Below are 23659 nucleotides of genomic sequence, written 5' to 3'. Positions count from 1 at the left end.
AAAAAATCTACACAAGAGCTATAACTATATGAAAAGCAAGTGTTCAGTAAGTTCTAGCCACTCAGTCAACAATTTCCATTCTCTTCCTTTCTCTCAGCTCTCTATTTCAGGGATGAACAAAGTGTGACCCTTCAGATGTTTTTGGAATGCAATTCCCATTAATACATCTGGAATACCTAGGATAGCCAATGGAATGCTGCAACATGTAGTACAACAACCTGTAGAAGGCTGGATGTTACCAATCCATGCTCAGAAATGTCATAGCGCTTAGACCAAATGATCAAAATATAGATTTTTCCAGACAAGTACAGTTCTCATATACAAAGTTTTTAAGAAGTAGTGACAATACTTGATCAGCTGTTTACATCAGTATGTTGACGATACCCAAGTATACTTGTCCATGCCTTCAGAAACAGCCTCAGTTGAGGATATTGTGTCTCCTCTGAATAAATGGTTGGAAAAGATAATGGGTAGGATGAAGGAAAACAAATTGAAAGTGAATCCAGACAAGACAGAAGTGCTCACTATCAAGACTCCTAATCTGGGTCTGGAGGTATGTCAACTAGTTACACTGGATGGGGTCACATTCCCACTGAAAGAGTGTATTCACAGTTTGAGAATGCTCCTGCATCCATCCCTCCAAATGTCAGCTCAGACAGATGAACGGTCAGGAGTGCCTGTTATCAGTTTTGGCTGATATGCAAACTGAGCCCCTTCCTTGAATCAGAAGACTTGCTATCTGTGGATTTGAGCAGCGGCAGAGGAGGAAGAGGAGGAAGAAGAAGGAAAAGCAGGATGAGTGGCAGCAACGGTGATAGAGGGATAACAGGAGGAGGAGGTGGAGAAGAGGAGGAGGAGGAAGAAAAAGGGAGAGTGGAGATGGAGAGCAGGTGAAGAGGAGGAAGAGGTAGGAAAAGGAGGAGGAAGAGTGGTGGCAGCAATGATGGGAGGGGGTAAGAGAAGGAGGGGAAAGGAGGAAGAGGCAGAATAAGAGGAAGAGGAGGAAGGAAAAGGAGGAGGAAAGGGAGGAAGAGCTGCGGCAGCGGCAATGGGAGGGGGAAGAGGAGAGGAGGAGGAAGAGGCAGGGAAGAGGAGGAAGGAAAGATAGCCCCCTACCACCTACCATGGTGAGAGCGGCAAGACTGGCTTCAGAGGGGCGGTACTATAGGACTTGAGCATCTGTGGATTTTGGTGTCTGCCGAGGGCCCACTGTACTTTTCCTTCACAGAATCAACAACTGGAATCAATCAGAGTTATTAATCCCAGACTTTGTCTCAAAGCAGGATCTTCACAAATCAGTCCCTTACAGATTGTTTCTGCTCTATCTCAAGAAGTTAGAAGTAAATGTTTTCACTCTCACAAGTGAGCCAAGCAATACACTACCCTTCCCATGATAAAACAACAACAACAACAACAAAACAAACAAACAAAGAGCCCATAACTTTTTAATAATATTTTAAGGCATTGGGGAAAGTGTAAGGGCAAAACGTGATGTAGTAAAGATCTTGCCTTTGTTTTAAAATAACTGGTTGAGAGAACCAATTTTTTGGTTTTGTTTGCATAAAAAAACAGACACCATTTAAACATAAATTAGATCAACAGCAGTGTAGCCCAATGCATGGTGGCTTAAAACTAAGTCTCTCTGTAATCAGTAGAGTTTTCTGTTAGATAAACATACATGAGATGCAGCCTGAACGTATCTTTTAAAAAGAATACATTCTGAGTTCCGGACTCAACTAATACATTCAAAAAGCTGGAAGTGTTAAGAAAGTTAATAGAAAAACACTTACCCCATGCCATATAGACTGCAGAAGGTAAGAACGTAATGCCTGGCTTCTTGAAATTTGAAATGTTATCAGCTGTTCTGATGTAACCCTGCAGTGCCTTAACTCATTGCGGGTTCTCCACCAATCAACAGAGTTCCAAGCAACAGTTCCTATATGACCCGATGGTAAAGTCCTGACAATTGCTCTTGTCCCAGCATAGACTGATTTCTTAACTTTCTTATCATTCTTGCAAAATCGTCTGATTAATAAGGTGGAGCGTTCCTTCTTACTTCGAGAAAAATCTTCCTCTGACTCTTCTCCATAATTTTCACTGTAGTTTTCAAAATGGCTCAGAATAGGCTTTGAAGGCATTTTCCCGAGAAAATTAACATTTGAGAAACTGTGATCAGAACATGACACACTGAGTTTTTGGGTTGCTGTTTCTAAATGCAAACAGTTATCCACTGAAGTGTCATAGGCATCACATAACTGTTGTCCAGTTTTATCCCCACAGGAAACTGGTAGTTCCATTAAGTTACAAGTGCAGGCTGTGGAATCATCGGTGCAATTAATATAAGTCTTTTCTGGCTGGAGGCAATCATTCCAAACAAATCTGTTGTGCAAAGTACACAGACTTTTTGAGATATTGTTTCTTTCTGTAACATAATTTAAATCAGCACTGTCAGGTTCATTTTTATTTACTGAGGACTGGCTTCCCAATGGCTTCAATTCAACTTGAGATCCATCCATTTTTAATTTAATTTCAGCATACATGGCTCTTTCCAGTGAAGGAATTCCAGTTTCTAAACATTTGTCTTTCTTTGAAAAAGTATCACATGATTTATATAAGTGGTTATGTATAGTGTTGGTCTTGTAACTCTTCTGCAAAATATCATAATTTATGTTAAGAAATTCCAAAGAAGCAGGGATACATGTGCCTCTATTCCAGGGCTTTTTACGATCAGTCATTTCTTTCTCATACGTTACAGTAAAAATAATGAACAGTGCTCTCTAGAGGTGCTTTTCTTCATTTTGTAATCAAGAGTTGTGTGCATCTAATTTCTTCATGTTTTCATAACTGACATCTATTGTGCTTTATCTCAATTTCCCTTCTGGTGGACAAGCAGGACCAACAAAGGCTCAGTGCAGATAATGCTGTTTTTTTCCAGAGATGATTCTGACACACAAATGTCTGATATTTCTGTGTTTTTGTCAAAAACACTAGAAAAACAACTCTATACACAGCATATAACACAGCTGTATTATTGACAATCTCAAAAACTCACTCAGGAGTACGCTGTCACAAAATATTAACCCTTATAGAATATTTGTTTGAAATAACAACATTCAGGTATATTTTTCCCTACAGGGAATCGTTTCCTTCATAGTACTTTGCCTTGTCTCTTGTTAAAGTGTGTAGAAAACGTACTGTAAAAGGCAATTGCTCCTGAAGTCATCCCACTTCCAGTTAGTTAGTTACCTGCAAGACAAAAGACAAACCATATTTAACACAATGGCACATATATCATATTCATAAAAAAAAACAGTAAGAAATATCTTAACCAACAGTTAATAACATGAAGCACAGTTTAAAAGGTATTCTTGTATGCTTAATAAACTTCATAAATTTATAACTGCATGTGATTTTATTGTATTTTGTAGCTATTGTGTTTGGATTTTTTTAAAATATATATCTTGTACACTGTCTGAAAAAGTTCTGGTCTTCAAGGTGGGTGTGGAGAAACACAAGCAGGACAGGACGTTCTGGGTAATCAATGGGAGTAAGGCTATAAAAGGAGGTGTAGCCAGCAGTGAGAATGTCAGTACTTGTTGAGGCCAGAGGTTGTTTTAAAACTGCCAGAAGGAGCAGTTAGGTTTTAAGCGTTCAATCTGACTGGAATTTAGAGTCCGAACAGACAGGCCAAAATAAAACTGCTTTGGGTCACTTTGGAGGTATGCTGTTTAAATGATGCATGTGTCCTAAGAGTCCCAAAGCCACACCAAAGCCACATTCCAGTCCTAAGGATTGGAACACTCCTCCCTCCATAACTGTCATCTTCCAGCCTGCGAGGGAGTGAACAGCCAGGCCCAGCTCCATCAGGGCTAGCCTGGAAGAAGAGACTCCTCCCACCGTAACTGCCATCCTCTGGCCTGCGAGGGAGTTGACCAGGCAGGCCCAGCTCCATCAGGGCCAGCCTGAAGAAGAAGAGCCCTCCCTCCAGTCCACCTGCCTTGGTCCAGGCCTCTGAGGGAGAGAAGAACCACTGGACCTCATCCCCTTTCCTACCACCATTCCCTTCTCCTTTTGTTTTGTGTCTTTTAGATTATAAGCCTGAGGGCAGGGAACCGTCTAATTAAAAATAATAATTGTAAGCCGCTCTGATAGCCTTTAAGGCTGAAGGGCAGGGTATAAATACCATAAATAAAAGAAAAGAAAGAAACATACAAAGAGTAAAGTGATATGAAGTAATAAAATTTCTAACTACTGAAGTAATTCATTTACTGTAACACAAGCTTTAGTAACATCCTCTAAGAAAGATACAGTAATGAGCTTTGAATGTACTTTATATACTCATGTATAAGTCTAGAAATTTTAGTCAAAAAATTGACCCCAAAAACTTGAGTCGACTTATCCATGGGTCAATGTAAGTACTGTATTTTAACTCTTATTTAAAAAGGAAAAACATAATCTGCCCTGGAAGCATTGATTCCAGCATTGATTCCTCTATTCTCTCATCCATCCAGCCTTTAGGATGAGGACAAGCAGTTGTGCCTGCTGAAAATTTAAGTTGTTTGGCATTGTTTTCTTCACTTCATCCTTTAGATCCTTTGTCACATGCCCCTAGGTTTTACCCTAGACTTATCCACTGGTCTTATCAAAATCCATAATTTTGGCCCCAAAACCCACCCTCAATTTATACATGAGGCCGACTTATAGTCAAGTATATATGGTAAATAAAAATCTTTTCTTTATATTCAGCAAAAAGTGTCCTGAAGTATTTTTATTGATAACATCATACACGCTACCAAGAATATTAAAGACCAATTGATAGTAAAAACATCTAATAGCAGAAACACTTAGGTTAGTGGAGAGACTCTGAGAGAGGTCCAAGTTCGGGTTTCCTCGTAACAGTGAGCTAAAATATTTTTTTAGATAAAGAAGAAAAAAATCTGTTCCTATTAGGAGAGATTTTGACTTCTGGTAGCCTTTCAGATGTTGTTGCATTGCAACTCCCAGCATTCTTCACCATGCTAAGTAGGGCTGTTGGAAACTGCAGTCCAACAGCATCTAGAGGACTGCTTGATTGCCATCCATGCCTGGGTCCCAGATAGTGCTGGTTTACCCGTCTTAGAATCCCTTATTCACTAGGGTTTCTGGGAATTGCGATCCAGGATACATAATTAAATAGACAATGTCTATCCCAAACAGCAATTCTATTGATTTTAACTCCTATCCCATTCATACATTCATGGCTAAATCTGATTATAGTAATCAAATTAGCTTTCTATGTGCAAGATAACACTGGGGCTTTTGAAAATTAATCTATTTGCTGGCAGTGATGGGATGATGATGATGATGATGATGATGATGATGATGATGATTTTATTAGAGGTAAAACAATGACCCAAGCAAAATCTAAATTAGTTTTACTCAGAATAGAGGTAAGCAATTAGAGGAATGTGGTATGATTTTCTGTAGACTTCACACATAATCTTAGCCACTATGAGCAGAAGAATCCTAATGGCATGCAAAAATATTATGGCTCTAATTCAAAGACATTGCTGTGTTAGTCTATAAAATCAAAATGCAAAGGGATCTTGTAGCACCTTTAGCTACAGTGGTACCCCGGGATACGAATGCGCCGCCTTACGAAATTTCCGGGTTACGAAAAAAATCCATTTAAAAACATTTTTCCGGGTTACGAAGGTTATTTCGGGTTACGAAAAAAAATTTGTTGCTTTTCGGCGCGATTTCACACGGAATCGCGGCTTTCGCTATTAGCGCCTATGGGCATTTCGGCTAGCGAAAGTTTCCGGGTTACGAAAGCGGCGGCGGAACGAATTAATTTCGTAACCCGGGGTACCACTGTACTTTCGAGTTAGTGCCAAAACCCACTGCAGAAATAATCCATCTCGACACCATTTTAGATGCCCTGATGCAATGCTAGGGAATTCTGGGATTTGTAGTTTTGTGAGCTATTTAGCCATCTCTGTCAGAAAGCTCTGGTGCCACAACAAACTACAATTTCCAGGACTGAGTCAGGGCAGTTAAAGCAATGTCAAACTGCATTATTTCTGCAGTGTGTGTTTTAGATCTTAGTCTCAAAGGTGCTACAGGTTGCCTTTGCATACTGATTATAGTTCTCAGAACACAAAGACTGAAGGGCTGTACAGACTGAGAGAAAGGGGGGCCAGAGGCCGACCCTTTCTCCCCCAGCTGGAAGCCACAGCAGACAAATGCTGTGGCCTCTGCAAGGCCTAAAAAGAACCCACTCCTATGAATCCTTAATATGTCCCGTTGAACTCAAAGGGAATTACTTAAAAGATATAGGATTGCACTATCAGAAGCAAATACATTTTATAATCTTAAAATGCTGGAGAATTATTTGAAAGACTTCTATAAACAGTTTAACTATTGCAATTATAGCTAACACCAAAAAGGCATATAGTAATGGAAAAGCCAATGCATATCATAATTTCTAACAATTATTTCTGTATGGGTGTGGATGTGCAAAAATGAGATTTACTTCCACTATGTACTTGCCGCAGGAATATCCACATTCTGTTTTTGCATTATATCTGATAGTCAGTCATTATCCTGGCAAAGGGAGCTACTGGATTTGCCATTGTGGGGCAGCATGGTTATTATTTATCTTACTATACCTGCTACTACACCTGTTCTAAGTTAAATAAGAGCTCTGCAGTGCCCAACTTCTGGATCCAGTACTAATTCAGATTAGCTGTTGGAGTGATAAAAGCAAGAGTAAATTTGCTGCCCCCCCCCCTCCCCGAAATGGATCCACTGGGCTCAATCTACTCCAAAAATAAAGAATTCTGGCAATTGCAAGTATTTATAGTAAAAAAATGTTACTATTTACAATGCAAGTATTTTCATTACAATATCCAAATACAAAAGAGGGCACAGGGCACAATAAAATCCACTTCTTCTCTTCTCCTACAGACTGTGTATTCACACCAAGACATTGTGAAGAATTCAGCCTACATTCACCTCAGCTGGAGGAGAAATGCAAACTGCAAGACTGCTCATTCCCCAAGTCTCATTCTGCTGTATCAGAAATGAGTAAGCATGCTACCTACTTCACAACTGCAGAGTAAAATGAAGAGGAAACAAATTCATAGGAAACAAACAAGATGCAATCTATAAGCCAAAGGTTGCTTTCATAACACTACCGCTATTTTAGTAGAAAATAATACAAAAGCCTCATTTTAATATATGTACTGAACAACCAGGTTATGTGTATGTGTAATGGACCAGCACCTTATATCCTATTCAGAATTCTTCACATGGGATCACTGCCCCGACTTTAGAATGGATCAAACCCCATGATTTTATAATGATACATTCAGATGATATAATTTGGATATGCCTAGATTTAATAACACAATAGCTAGCTATTCATGGGAAACAAATGAGATACAATCTATAAGGCATGGGGTGTTTTTTAACCTACCCTTAATTTAGTAGAAAGTACCACAAGGCTTCATTTTAATGTATCAGAAATGAGTAAATATCTTTCCTACTTCAGAACTGTAGGTTAAAATGAAGAGGAAACAGATTCTGCACAAATCACATTAGTTCAGAGGTGAAACGACAGAAACAATTGGAAAATGAAGCATCCTGGGAATTGTCAGTATTTACATTCACAAAATGTTACCATTTACAATGGAAGTATTTTCAAAAATATTTGCTGGAGCATTACTGAACTTAAAAAAATACAAATATAACTTATTTTTAAAAATCCTTATATGGGTGTGAACGTCATGAACCAAGTAAACATGCATCAATAGGATAAATCCAAGTATACATGCACAAATAGGGTTGCTTCTAAATGCTATACTATCCATGGATCCTTTCTGTAAGGTGTTAATATCCTCGACATTTATCAGAGATATAAAGAGCTGGAGCAGGAAGAAACTCTAGTCCCTAAAATAGAATTGGAGTGGGGAGAAAGCTTGCAGCTGGCGCATGTTGTAGTGGAATAGTAGACCATAAACTCTAGACTAAAGTTTTTGAAGAGAGAATCTAAAGGATTAAATATCAGCAGTCTATTGATAGAGCAGAAGTATCATTTGTATGGGTACATACTGAAAAGTGACATACTAAAAGGAGAACAGTGCATAAGCATCTGAGCGCACTGGATTGAATGTGCATAATTTAAATTTAGATCCCACTGATTTCAGTAGATCCCAAGTTCAACTAACCTTTTGTGGAGCCAACCTATGAAGTATAATGAATCTAAGTATCTTACACATCATGCTATCTAGTTACCAAAAACATCCCTTTAGTTTTTGCATACTTTGACTATGACCATGTACATGGGTTAGTGGTCAATCACAGCCACTTAACCACTTTTTAACTAATTAGTTTACGCTTACCTGCAAAGGGGAAGGCATTTGTGAAACCACTTTGCCTGAAATCTAGAAATGGTTTGATGGATCAAAGCTCACTTCATCAGGTGCATGGAATGTGAGTAGGCAGTGGATATTTATATATGCACTTAGGTGGGAGCAGAATGAGGGAACAGAAATGAAACAAGTACAAAGTTGATTATTATCTCAACAGTAGTCATTTAATAAAAAAGAATTGGGAGGTGACAAAGACATCCTAACACAGATAAAAAGATTCACACACACTCAGTGACTCTTTGTCAATCCAAGTATAAGAGACAGAGGTTGGCATTCTGTCAGGTATTTATGTCATCACAAGCTGACTTATGATCATGTAAAGGAGAATTGCAACACTGTACAACACTTGTATTAGGAGGGGAATGTAGGCTGCATCCACACTGTAGAAATAATCTAGTTTCACACCACTTTAATTGCCATGGCTCAATGCTATGGAATTGTAGTTTTGTGAGTCATTTAACCTTCTCTGTCAGAGCTCTGGTGTCGCAACCAACTACAGTTCCCAGAATTCCTTAACACTGAATCATGGCAGTTAAAGTGGTGTCAAACCAGATTATTTCTGCAATGTGGATGCAACCAGACATAGCTACATCTCCGCAACCACCAACAGTGTGGGTCACTGCACCATGGATCAGAGTGCTATGGGACCCAATGAGCAACAGAATAGTGTGTATGAAGATCTTGATATTTGTTACCATTGTTGTGTGTGTTCCATTTGTCCCCAACTTATGGATACCCTAAGGTGAACTTATCATGGGGTTTGTAGTTTTTTGTGGGTTTTTCAGGCTATGTGGCCATGTTCTAGAAGAATTTATTCCTGACATTTCGCTTGCATCTGTGGCTGGCATCTTCAGAGAATGGTGACATGGAGGAGTGTAGGGAATATATACCGTATGACGTTTGGTTGAGAGGAAGTGATTTACATGTTAATCTCTGTATTGGTCTGTTGGTGAATGGCAAGGCCTCAGGGTGTGAGGAGGATTTGTGTCTATTTAATTAGTGATCCATTGTCTGCTAGGAAACCTCCTGACCCTGGGTGATGTTCATTTGCATGTGCTAAGTCTCAGTGGCTAACTAACCTTGGAGTCACTCGGTACGGAGGGGGCAGGAGCATGTGATCCAGCCAGCTCCATCCTGCTGCCTGCCTTTCCTCTAAGGAAAGCCAAGCTGCAGGGAAGGGGATCAGAGTGCATGCATGCTCTAGCCAGCTCCTTCAGAAAGCCAGGCAGTGGGAAGGAGCCGGCCAGAGCGCACATGTGCACTCCGATCCTGATCCCCGTGGCTTGGCTTCTGAGGAAAGCCAGGCAGCAATGAGGAGGGTCAGAGAAGCCATCCGCCACCCACTGGGCCCCGAGGCCCAAAGACCTACCCAAAGTTTGCAGAAATGGTGGCGCAGCTGGGAAAAGAGCTGCCTGCTTCCTGCCCAGGCCAGAGACCCTTTCACTGAGGCCCAGAGAGCCCCAAAAGCTCACAGAAGTGGTCGCATGGGCTGGGAAGTGGCCACAGAAGCCAGGAAAAATGTCCGCATGGTCAAGGAAACAGCTGCCCACATGGGGTGGAGACCCCCCCTGCCCACCTGCTGAGGTCCAGAGTGGCACTCGCATGGGCCCAAGGAGTTACCCCCATCTTCTGGTGTATCACCCCCCTTCTGATGTGTCACCCGGTGCGGTCCGCACCCCGTCAGTGACGCTACTGCTGAGTCTTTTTTTTGGTGTTTTTCAGAACTGGTACCCAAACTTTGTTTATTTTCAAGGTTTCTTGTTCCCTGTTGAAATTGTCCAGGTGTTTGTGGATTTCAATGTTCTCCCTGTACACAACACTCTTTCTCCTTCATGAATATCTGGTTTTTTTTTTTATTCATTAAGTAAGCATAAACTTTTGCTGTGCCTCACTGATGGCAGAATGTCAAATAACTTCATAACTTCCTGCAGGATTAAGTTTAGAAGATCACCCTAAAATAAAGATTTTTAAAGAAAAAAAACCCTGTTCTTGAGCAAGCAATGAAGTACTGTAACAAAAGTGATTCGTCAACTAGTACTTTAGTTATGCAGTAAAAGGATAGTGAATATTTGAGTTTTACATGCAAAGAAAACTTGATTTGCTTTAATATGGTAAAGACTAGATATCACTTCAAATATTGTAGCATTAATGACAACCTTGTTTAGAATTCCACAAATAATATTTTGTCAGCAAACAAGAACTGGGCTTACTTTGGCTTTGCCAGTTACATTAATGTCTGGGAAGAAGCCCACTCCAATATCTGACTCATTCAGGCTGTGAAATCATTTGAAAGATCCATTACATTAAACCATGAAACCACTTGGGTAAAACTGAAAATGAAGCATTTAAACCTTATGGCTTGGTGTTCATAAAAGGTTTACTGAAATAAGTACTGCCAATAGAAAATGTGTTTCTCTTCAGAGAATCAGTCCCCCACCATGAAGTTAAAAAACAACAACAAAAAACTTGGATCCAACCTAATTTTGTTTCTTTTCAAAGTGTGCCACATATGACTACCCTAGATATTTGAGGCCTGTTAATTTTGTGGATTTGTTTGCACGACTGCTTTAATGGGACTAAAAATGTTTTATTTAGCTTTTTTATTGACATTTCATAATGGTGCGATTTTCCCCCCTAGGGTGCATTTCTACACCGTAGAAATAATACAGTTTGGCACCACTTTAAGTGACGTACATCCTATGGAATCCTGGATTTGTAGTTTAGTCTTCTCTACCAAAGGGTGCTGGTGCCTCAGAAAACTACAAATCTCAGGATCCTGTAGGATGGAGCCATCTCAGTTAAAAGGGGGGTTAAATTGCATTATATCTACAGTGTAGATGTACAGCAAGATTTTGCATATAATCCACTTCTGAATTCTGTCCTGAAAATTTTCTTTTCCCAGGCATGAATTCCCATGGGACTTCTGCTTCATTCACTGAGAAAGAATTGTAATGATAATGTATTGATCACTAGCAATCTGCATTATATCTATTTGATGTTTTCTAAAAGGGTGCTAAAGTGAGATTCTCATGGAGAATACCAATTGTTGTGTGCTGCAAAACTTTAATCATCCTAGCATTTCTCTCCACAGATTTTCAGGGGTATTACTATCCCACACATTTTCATCAACACATCTATCCTCAGCAAATTTATAACCCCTTTAATATCAACTGAACATGATTTACAACAGAGAACTAGTTGTTATTATGCCCCATTTTAAACTGGACACACTCCAGGTACAGCAAAATTCTAAGACTTCCTAACATTCAGACAACTATGCGTGAGAGTGTGTAAGCCTCTGAGTCTCCTGTCTTTAAATATAATTAAATATCATTAAATTGATTTTCTTAAAATCATTTAGCTCAGGGCTGACCCCCACCATCAGACAAAGTAAGATAATTCTCTCATACAGCTCATGCTAAATCCTCCAGGAAAAGCTTTCTGGTTGTTCCTCCTAAACTCCCTGGCTGTTTCTCTCGAGAAATTTTAATTTAAGTGTTAATTTTATGTTTTTATGTTAGTTTTATGTTTCTATCTTAATTTTATATTTTTATCTTAATTTTATACTCTTCGAACTAGATGATTTTAATTGTTTTTACAAGTGGCAGGTCCCAGAGCCAGTTTTCAGCCAGTAGCAACTATATGGACTGCCAATAAAGCAACAACAACAAAATGGAAATGGCCAGAATTCTTCTTTTGGTTTTGAAAAATGTGTTGTTCTTTTTAATAATGAATACTGCAAGGAGCCTCTGCAATACATTTTACCTTTCTTGGATGCTTCCAGAAAAAGCAATCCACCCCCTGTTTATGGCTAGATATAGTCTGGAAGTCTGAAGGAACTGAGGACCACAAAAATAATCTTGAGATTATCCAGCCCTGCTCTAGAATATCTATTCCTCACTTCATTTCTAAATATTCTAGTTTTGCTATTTCCACTTTTCTTTTATACAAAAGTTATTATAGGTTGAACATATTGAAAAATATTTCAATACTTTAAAAAAAAGAAAATGATTTAGATCTCTCATGAAGACAGGATTAATACATTGAATGAAAAAAGTCCCTGGGCCTATTGGATTTTAGATCCAACCCCTCATATTTTATGTAATTTTCTGCAATCTCAGCATTCCATAAGTAGGACAGACCAATTTGCCAAAGGAAAAATAGGTGATTACTCATCTTTGATGGAATGTTTTTCTCCATATACTAGGAAATAACCTAGGCAGAAGTGAATGTGACAAACAGGAACATCAGAAATCAGACACTCCTGGTAATGAAGATTTTAAAAAGTCTACAACAGGAATGTATTTTATGAATTGACAGCACTTTAAAGAGACTTTGGATTTGCAAACAAAAATTTTACTCCATTAAACTGCATGTATGTTATTGTCAAGTCTAAATGTTTAACCCTATAATTTGAGTTTTACTGTTCCTTCTTCTTTTAATCTTAACTGTAGCAATGAAAATGAAGTTATTGTGCTAAAGGTCACGCCTTAGTAAGAGAGTACATGTTTTACATCCAAGAAGTTTCAGGCTTTCTTAGTATCTCCAGGTTCTGCTGGGAAAGATTGTGAAACCCTAGAGAACCACTACTATGCTAGGTAATGTCTCACATTCCTAATATACTACACTTTGGAGAAAACTAAAACTTCATCGTTATATAATTTAAACATTGCACTGATATTACATACATGGTGTCATTCCTTTCAGCAGAGATCTGTAACAAATACCTTCTGCAGATTGTAATCTTATACACACTTTCCTGGCATTACGGCCCACTGGCTCTTACATCTGAGTAGACAGTCATGCAGTCTAATGTTATTTACTTCTATAAAATAAGAATCCCATTCAAGGTGTATATTCACTTAAAAGTGTTATTTAAAATGTGCTTCATTACTTTTATCACAAGGGAGGCAGCATGACATAGTAGCTTGACTGTTGAACTATGACTCTGAACACTAAGGTTCGAATCCCTGCTCAGCCATGAAAACCCACTAGGTGACCTTTGACAAGCCACACACTCTCAGCCTCAGAAAACTCCATGATAGGTTCACCCTAGGGTCACCATAAGTTGGAAACGATTTGAAGACACACAACAACAACAAGGTCACATGGGTCAGTAGAAGTCTCCTGATTCAGACAAAGCTTATTAAGCTGAGTCACAATCATTTATGTAATGCTATTAATCAACTATTTCGAACACAATATGCATGTCTTGTTTCTCAGAACTGTCCAAAGTACAGTTCAACTCTGACTGCAAGAATGTTGCATACAATGAAAATTTAATCACACACAGAGTATGCTATTAATGCTTCAGCAAGAACTATCTAGACAAGCACTCCAGCCCTTCACATTATTATGTCGGTAGCAAGTAAATGGCTGTGAGAACCAAATATAGGCCAGATGAATGCCAGCTGGTGAATCTCTAATCTCAAGTCAGACAATGGAAAGAAGCTATATTTTTAGAAGTAAGGTATAACCAAGTGTGATAGTGCTCTGAAGTGATGGAAGTGAAACAAGCAAGTATAGTTGGCCCTCCTTATCCACAGATTCAACTATCCATGGTTTGAAAATATTCCAAGAAAAAAAATGCCAAAAAGCAAACCTTAATTTTGGTATTCTATATAAGTGACACCACTTTGCCAAGCCATTGTATTTAATGGGACTTGAGCATCCACAGATTTTGGTATCTACAGGGGGTGGTGGAACCAAACCACAGAGGATACCAAGAGTCCACCATAAACATAAATCCCCCGTGAAAATGGGTTTTAGGGAATCTTTGAAGGAAAAAAAGATCTAAATTTGCAGTCCTACGATAACTACTAAAAGCTTACACTTGTGGTTTGAGAATACAATATCTTTCATTCCCTCACCCCATTTTTTAAAAATTGGGTTTGTGAAAAGAATTCTGTGGAACTTTAATGATCATGAACCCTCAAGAAACAGTAGCTTTTTTTTTTCTTATGATGGCAAACAGAAGTATAGATTTTTCTTTCCAGTTTTGATAAGAGCAAAAAATTAGAATGAGAACATCCAAACTCAACTATTATATGATGGTCGCTATATTCACAAAAGTTTGATGCTGGACGTACATAACTAGCACTCTGCTCTATACAACATGATTCCCTGTGCTGTAAAATGATATCCCCAAGCAGCAAGTAAGTTAAATGCCATCTCTTTATGCCCTGTCCTGGCATGAAGTAGAAGTGAACTAAGCCACTAAAATGGTTGTTTTTTTGGGGGGGAAACCCTAAAGAGCACTGTAATTCACTTCGGTTATTTTTTGCTGTCCACACTGGCACAAATAAAGGCAAGCACTGAGGGAGGAAACATCCGACACCAGAGCAGAGAGCACCGCTACTGTTTGAAAAAACAGCAAACAGCAAAGTCCTACACAGCATTAAGGAAGGTCACATGCAACTGGAGGATCATCTGTTTAAAAAAAAGCACGCTATTATTAGATGCAAGTTATGCAGCACTTGTGCATTCTAGAAGAATTAAAACATTCTTCCAAAAGAAATAATTTAAATACTTTTCACATTGATATACCGCCATATCAATACAGGAGTAGTTGACATTTTAGTGTCAAGATAAGTACTTGAATATCATCTGATCCATTTATTATCTGATCAACAATACAATTAAATTAGAACACATAGGTTTGTATCCTAAGATGTCAATTTACAGAAATCCAAAAAGGGATTTCCCATCTTCTCCTCTCTTCTAAAGGTCTCCCCTGCATGCCATCCTACACTATTCAGGAGGGCCCCTAACCCTCCCGAAATGAAATTTGGGAAGTGCAAGTAGTTCAGTCATGAAAAACGACTAGGTGACTTTGGGCAAATCAATTCTCTCATCCTCAGAGGATGGCAAGAACAAGCCCCTTCTGAAGAAACTTGCCGAGAAAACCTCACGAAAGGTTCACATTAGGGTCACCATAAGTAGGAAACAACTCAGAGGTACACAGCATACACAACACACAAGAAACTGCAAGGAAAAGAGAGCTTCCACTGAATCTTGAAAATGACTTATCTTTGGATGCAAGGCATAGTTTTAAACTGGCTCAGTAATGTGAAAGTCATTCAAAACACATGAAAAACATTTTTTTGTGAAACCTCCTCAAAATAATAAATCTTTTGCAGACATGAAGTATTTTCAAAGCATTTCGGGGACAATGCTTTATAATTAGGAAAATTCTATTCATTCAGCAAAGAGCCATTATCACTGGTATTTGGATGGATCCATCCCCAAGAGACTTGGAGGACAGCCTTAGTTTCCATTCCCCAGTCCCATGTACCCCAGTACATTTTGGAGAATCCTCTAAAAGGACAACTGACTCTTCTAGGGCTGGCTAGTTATATCTCACTCAGGCCTCACATAGGACTATATATGAATCTGTTTGTCTACACCAGAAGTAACTTAATGGTCACTTCTAGTGTTGAAAAACATCCCATACTTAAAATAGGTTGGAGGGAAATGCAATGAAATGTTGTGCTCCCTAGAGAACTGGGCTTTTGGGTCCAAACACTGGGGTTGGACGGGTCAGAGGAAACCCTGGGAGCCTTCATATTGTCTGGAGGGCCCCTGCTGTATGGAATATGGTTGAATAAGTACAATGAGCTCTTATGTCTGAATAGTCCACAGGCAGAAAACCATATTCCAAACCAGCACCATTTTATAATCTTCAGCTGTTTCATTTTACGTTATTTGATGAGTTTTGAAAGCTGAGCAAGATGCTATAATATCATTTAGGCACATAAGTGCTTATACAAACTTTTAAAAAATTAAACTACTCTTCTCCTACCCCATAACTATACTTCTGACATGAAGAAAAAAGAACTGACACATGCATGGAACAGCTTGGAGCTGTCTAGTCCTGGTATTCAAAATAATCACCCGGACTCAGAATTCTTTAATTCCTTATTTATGTCTTTTGTATCTTTGCTTTAATTAGTTAGGCTGTTATGTTTTATGAAGGTGTAGAGGAGGACATTTCCAGACCAGTGAAGCAATACATGTAGTCAGAGATGAACCAAGGGCAGGGCAGTGGGAGCTGTCCACTGTGCATTCCTGTGATAAAGGTGTATCTGGCAGGTCTACAACATTTTAATTGTTATTGTGTATTGTGTGCCTTCAAGTTGTTTCTGACACGTGGCAACCCTAAGACAAGCCTATCGTGGGCTTTTCTTGGCAAAATTTGTTCAGACAAGGTTTGCCATGGCCTTCTCCTCAGGCTAAGAGTGTGTCACCCAGTGGATTTTCATGGACAACCAGGGAATCAGACCCTGGTCTCCAGAACCATCATCCAAAACTCAAACCACTATGCTACACTGGCTCTCATTTTTAAAAAAATTTAAAAATTATGAATTGTTTTAATAAGTATGCTCTTTTAAATGATATGTTCTTTTAACTGGTTATGTATTTTTCATTGGTGTTCTGCATTTTTAGCTGGTATCTGTTGTATTTTAATCTGTTTTTCCCCACCCCCATAGAAAGAGGCAGGTATGAAAATTATTATTATTACTATTTAAGGGTTTGTGTGGCCTGTGTAGATCCAGAGCCTGAAGCCGTCAGGGACACCAGGGTTAGCAGCAGTTGGGGGGGACAATCCAGGCCTCACTAAATGGGCCTTGTCCACCTCATCATTGTCCTCAGAAGTGGCAGCAGCCCAACTGTGGCTAGTACAGTCCTCCTCAAACCCAGTCCCTTCCATCCCAGTCCTTGGTTTGAATTTTCCTTTGATTTCCCAGATCTTCTGAAATAGATCTCTTGTTCTTCCCTTTTTGTTGTTGTCTTCTATTTCTCTGCATTAGTCATTGTAGTAATTTTCTTTATCTTTCTGCACAAGCTGTTGTACTGTTGCATTCATAATTCTTAGTTTGTTCCTATCTCCCTTTTGATTTCTTCTCTTCTTTATTGCTTGTAGTTTTTTTTCTGTCATCCATGTTTTTTTCTCTTTCTTTTTGTTTACTGAGAGTGTCTGTCTGCATTCTTTTTTTATTATGTCCCTGACTTCAGACCATAGTTCCACTGGTTCTCTATATTTGGTTATATATGTCTGGTTCTTTACATATATATATTTGGCTATATATATCTGGTTCTTATATTTTCTATAAGGGACACCACTGTATATAATGGGACTTGAGAATCCATAGATTTTGGTATCCACAGGGGGTCCTAGAAACAAATCCCAGAGGATACCGATGGCCCACTGTATTTGCAGCTTCACCACTATGTGGATGCATAGTTGTTTATTAGAAACCAGGGTCTCATGTAAGCCATGTCAGAAGCTTTTGCTAGGCACTGCACTCTATTCAGCTATGACTCTTCATCATGCTGAAGTACTAAACCCCATGCTGCTGCAATATTGCCACATTCTCTAATTAGAGTGTCTGGTCCCCTTCACCTATGCAACAGTGTTCACAATCAGGAATCTGCAAATGTCTCCGCAAGCTGCCATTGTCAATCAGAACCCTAGCATAAATGCAAACTTTTAAAAAGTTAGAGAAATATTGATATATTACCCTGTCATCAAGATTTGGTCCACAGCTGCATCAGAATGACACAGTAAAAGGAGCTGTATGTTACTTCAAACTGCAAGTACATAAGGCAACTTTTAACTGCTACCTCATACATTAAGGTAAAGGTTCCCTGTACATTTGGGTGAAAGGTTCGAGACACCTGTTTAAAATGGGAAGTATTCAAAGTACAACTTCTCTCTGCAATCAGATGTGATAAAGTCCACTCCACCACCAATTATACACCAGTAAATCGAGATTCTCCTCAGAGAAGAACATTGTCACAATATCTGGTAAATTGGGGTCATGAATGTCCTACTCTGGAAAGATTTGTACAGGCTTATCACAAAAAAGCACTGTACTGTACTAACTTTTACGCATAATGAGTACTCAGTCAGTTACACCCTCAGTGTACATATGTACAACAATAGAATGTTATTAATCTCCTGCCAAAAGTAGTTTTTTCTCTCTCTGTCAGTAAAAATGATTCATGTATTGTTCTTGTATAATATAACAGCACCAAAAAGTAGAGTCTCACACACAATCAAATAAATTAGGTTTCACATTTTAAGGAGAGTAATACCACCCTGAGCATACCCAATACGATCTTATTTCCAAAGTTATGCAGGGCCTGATAAGTACTGAGATGGGAAATCACTGGGTTTACATTACAGATCTCCTGGTAGGGCTAGGAGATAATCCTTCCTAAAACTCTGGAGAACGATTGCCAGAGCTGACAATATTAAAAGAGATGGACCACTGATCTAAATCAGTATAAAAGAACTTCCTCTTTTCCTGAGTTATATAACATTTGTCAACAGCTGCTTATGTAATGCAAAGCTGTTGTGTGCCTTCAAGATGTTTCCAACTTATGGCAACCCAATAAATTGGGCTGTTCTTGGCAAGGGGATTGCCTTGCCTTCCTCTGATGCTGAGAGAGTGTGACTTGCCCAAGGTCACCTAGTTGTTTTCCATGGCTGAGCAGGGGTCTGAACCCTGGTCTCCAGAGTCATAGTCTAATGCTTAATGCTTACACCACTACACCACACTAGCTCTCCACACAAAGTTACTTAAGAGTAAAATATCCCCACATGCAAGGTTTCAGCCAAGGTTAAAAACATATATGTAGAATCTATTGTATATTGTCTATATCCAGCTTTTGGAACTAAACACTCTTCCTTGGACTTCCGTGACTTTGCCTCCCTTGCCAGAATATACATCAGATAAATCTGAAGGTTTTTAAATGGGGGAGGGGGAGGAGGACCTCAAGTGAATTTATGTTCTAATCTCCCACAAATCAGCTTCAGGGTATGACATGGTTTCTAGTATTATGAGTGAATAAAAACATTTCTCCCTACATGAGACCTAGCATGTATGACATTTGTTGCATACTACAAGCAGACCTTTGTTATGGCACAATGCAAGGAAAGCATTTAACATACCTCAAATCTAAGTAGGATCAGCTCTGGTTAGTACTTGGATAGGAGGCCACCAATGATTACCAGGTGCTGTAGGCTATAGGTCACCAGACAACTTGAGGGTACACACACCTCAAATCTTACAGTGGTAAACATTTTCAAAAGACAGCCATATTTACTTTGCATGACATATTTAACACCAATAGCACTGATACCTATGGTGTGCTGTTTTGAAGGTGGCAAAAAAAAATTATGTAGTTCCATCTCTCTTCTACAATTAACCTAACCTTCACTTAACCAAGATTTTAATCAGTTAAAAATTCTGGTAATTTGTTTTAAGCACTTTATAGGCCACCTTGCAGATCTGACATTCCTCCATAATGTGTTGTTATATCAGTTCATAATGTGTGCCCTGACTTATGGCAACCCTAAGAAGAACTTATCATGGGTTTTTCTTGGCAGAATTTGTTTACCCTTGCCTTCCTCTGAGAACGAGAGAGTATGACTTGCCAAAAGTTATCCCGGGGTTTCCAAGGCAGAGCAGAGATTTGAACCCTGATCTCCCAATGTCGTAGCCCAACACTCAAGCCACTATACTACACTGACTCTCTCCACAATGTGTTACAAAAGAGGGGTCCCTGTTGAGATGCAAATGGACTTTAAATTTCCTGGACTTTGAAAATCTCCCTATTGCCCCATGGCCAGAAAGAGGAGGAGCCCGCAGGCAAAAGATATCCTCCCCATCATAACATCTTTACTAAGGCCTGAAACAATATTCAGGCATCTGATTAACATCTCCAATTGTTTTTTTTTCCCTTCTCCTATTTGGTTTGTAACATCTTGCCTGATGAAGAAGCCCATGGAGCTTCAAAAGCTTGCAACAAGTATATTGTGCATTTCAGTTGGCCAATAAAGTTATCACTGATGGATTTTTGTTTATATAAACTAATTAATAGTCACTCTTAAAATATAAAATACCTTTTTAAAATGTTATAAATACAAACTCAAGACAGTGAGCAATGCAAGACACACACACACACACACACACACACACACACACACACATAAAAGCTACAAGCAAGAATTATATAAAGGGGAGTAAAGTCCCAATGAAAAGCATTGGAACAAAATCTTCAAGGGCCATTTAAAAACTAAGGGTGCAGGAGCTATTATGAGAACTTGCTTTCAGAGGCTGTTCAATAAGCACAGAATGCCATCAAAAAGGATCTTTCATTGCTACCGTAATCAGTTACTTCTTCATGGCAAATCCATGAAGCAAGGTCTTCAGAAGCAAATTAAAGCCAAGGTAAATTCATACAGGAACAGGTAGCCCTTCAAATAACTTTATTAAATTAAATAAAATTTTATTATTAAATAGGAAAATGAAGGGTAAACTCATTCTCAATAAATTTGTTCCTGAAAAAAATTGTTTATGGTAGGCATGGGCAACTTGGTGCTCTCCAGATGTTATTTTACTGCAGCACTGATTATCCCTCACCATTTGCTGCGCAGGCTACAACTGAATGAACACAAGTTTCACAGCCCTGGTTTAAGGATTTAAAGATAATTACCAACACTTCAAGTTAGGCATGCAAACAAACTTGCAATCAATATAAAACAGATGTTATATCCTTTAACTGCTTAGCCTTCACAAGCATTTGAATCATTGTACTGTGCACCACTGTATTTAATTCAGTGCATTAGCATAATCTGCTCTGCATATAACAAGCAAAGGTATAACTATGGCAAGGTCTGCTTCCTCCAAATGAGATTATACTTTAGCCACTTTGAATCTCATTTTGGGAAAAAGGCGGGATATAAATCCCTTAAATAAATAATAAATAAAATAAATCTAAGCTAAAAAAAGGCACTCACTGTCACCAATGTCACCTGAGCTTCCAATGCCAGTGTGAATTCCAGGAGTTGTAATCTTTATCTTTCAAGAGGTGTTTGTTCATCCACATCCCAAACTAGTTCCACATCTCTTTCAAGATAAGCAGAATCACACACCCATAAAACCTCTGTCTTGTCTGAATTACATGTCAGCTTGTTTGTTTCCCATTTGTCCTCAAACTACCTACAGACACCTGTTCAGAATTTCTAAAGCCTCTCTACAGCTAGCAAACAGAGGGAAATAGACTGAACTTGTATCAGTCTCAAGTAGTGAACAGCAGCCCCTCAGCACCACTTAGTAGATAAATCTCTAAATTAAGAACCGCAGTCCTTTTAACACCATAACCATGAATCCTAATATATCTAGACATCCCAGAAGGATGCCAAGGTCCCGAAGAACCAGCAGTATAAATCATCCACTGGAGTGACCAAAGCAATCTTTGATTAGTATAAGGAACAAGTCATCATGTTTTCTGGCACCAGACTGCATATGCCAATGGGTTTATCCTTTGGATATGTGAAGAAGTATTTATTTTGGGGCACCATGAACCCTCAATCATTTAGCATCATGAGATGCCCACAGATTCTAGAATTACGATAGATGACAAAATAGTTATCTCTTCTTTCTTATAAAATGCCTAATTTTATAAACTTGTCATGTGAATTCCACCCTTTGTTTCTAAACTAGAAAGCCCTGAATATCCTTTCCTTGTAGAGGAGATCCTCAAACACCCTAATCGGCAACCAAATAAATAAAGAATACGATCTTTTGAGCTCAATGGCATGGAGGTTGATGGCTTCCAAGTTTGTTCCCAAAACAGGTTCAGCACCTTGTATAGCTCTTTAAAAGTTCTGGGCTAAAATCTGGAACAAAGTTCACTGTCCTGCCAACACGGAAGCAACCAACCACCACTGCCTATAGATAGATGAAACATACAAATACTAAATATTAATTTAAAATATTTTTAAACTCAAGTTTTCACTAGACTAAAAGGATCTTTATCAAACCATTTCAGACACTTGCAAAGTACCATATCAGCAATGTTTCATTAGCATCTGTTTTGTGAGAAAGATCTGTTGTTTTGACAGCAATTTCCCAACATATATTTACTTTTAGATAATAAGTAAAAATCTGCTCAAGAACAGCTGGTGATGAAACATGGGCAGTCTTGTAAGCTACCTCTTTATGTTGCAGCAATGAAATGGGAAGGATAACCACTATATGCAATGTTTTACTACACCCATTAATTTTCCATCCTCAAGAACTCTTAGATCAGATTAGGTACCTTTTCATTAACTCTGGACTTTTCCATCCTTCCAGCATACAGATGAAGTTACATTACTAACCTACTTTAATGATTTTTATTATCAGGATACAGCTCTACCAGATTAATCAACACAAAATATGAAGGGTATAAGCTATTGCCTGGGTGTAACATCAATTTATTTTTACCATTATGATCATATTTACATACCATTCAAAGAGCTCAAAGGAATTTTCCTATTTCATCCCCAGAACAATTCTATAAAGTAAATTAAGCCTCCAATTAACCAAATGAAGATATGGGACCAAGGTCTAACACACAGGCTCCTTAGTTCAAAAAACCTAAAGGCATGGTTTTTGAAATTGTTCTTTCAATCCATCTAGCCCAAAACACAAAAAATTAACAGACATTAAGCTTTCAGATAGAACTGATTACACACTTCACTCTGAACAGAACAGTACTGTACTGGAAGAGTCTCCTTTATCCCAAATTCCAAAATCTGAAATATTCCAAAATCCAAAATTGTCCATGTAATTGACTGAGACAGTAACACCTTAATTTCTCATGGTTCAATGTACAGGTGGCCCTCTGTTTTCGCAGGAGATCCGTTCCAGACCTCCCTGCGAAAATGGAGGGTCGCACTTATTCAAGCCCATAGGTTTGAATGGGGTGTGCGTGCCGGGCATGCACTCCATTACAAATAGCAGGGGTTGTCCCTCCGCGTATATTCAAGGGTGTGGATCTCAGATCTGCAAGTTAGGAGGAGTGACTGTACTTTGTTTCATGCACAAAATTACAGTATTTAAAATATTGTATACAAAATTACCTTCAGGCTATGTGTATAAGGTGTATATGAAACATGAACAAATTTAATGTTTAGACTTGGGTCCCATCTTCAAGATATCACATGTGCAAATATTCCAAAATCCTCAACAACTCCGAAATTCAAAACACTTCTGATCCCAAACATTTTATATAAACAAGATACAACCTGAATCCACACTGCAGAAGCAATCCAGTTTGACACCACTTTCACTGCCCTGGCTGAATGCTATGGAATTCTAGGATTTCTAGCTTTGTGAGATATTTAGCCTTTTCTGTCGGAGACCTCTGGTGCCACAATCCCAGTATTCCATAGTATTGAGCCATGGCCA

At 38.8% G+C, this 23659-nt stretch overlaps 1 protein-coding gene across 1 annotated transcript in view; it reads right to left on the bottom strand.

Annotated features, from left to right (window-relative positions):
* Positions 1 to 23659, bottom strand: part of LOC149318685 (1-phosphatidylinositol 4,5-bisphosphate phosphodiesterase epsilon-1-like) — a 206843-nt gene that overhangs the window by 168397 nt on the left and 14787 nt on the right. Inside the window, exon 2 of the mRNA XM_089510269.1 lies at positions 1791 to 3246. Within this exon, the coding sequence (XP_089366395.1) occupies positions 1791 to 2735 (945 nt within the window). The 5' untranslated portion in view covers positions 2736 to 3246. The remainder of the gene's footprint in view (positions 1 to 1790; positions 3247 to 23659) is intronic.

This window comes from Sceloporus occidentalis, unplaced genomic scaffold (genome assembly GCF_023333645.1).
Source record: "Sceloporus occidentalis isolate IW3139 unplaced genomic scaffold, rSceOcc1.0.p SCAF_2, whole genome shotgun sequence".
NCBI lineage: Eukaryota > Metazoa > Chordata > Lepidosauria > Squamata > Phrynosomatidae > Sceloporus > Sceloporus occidentalis.
This window is presented reverse-complemented; position numbering and strand designations above follow the sequence as displayed.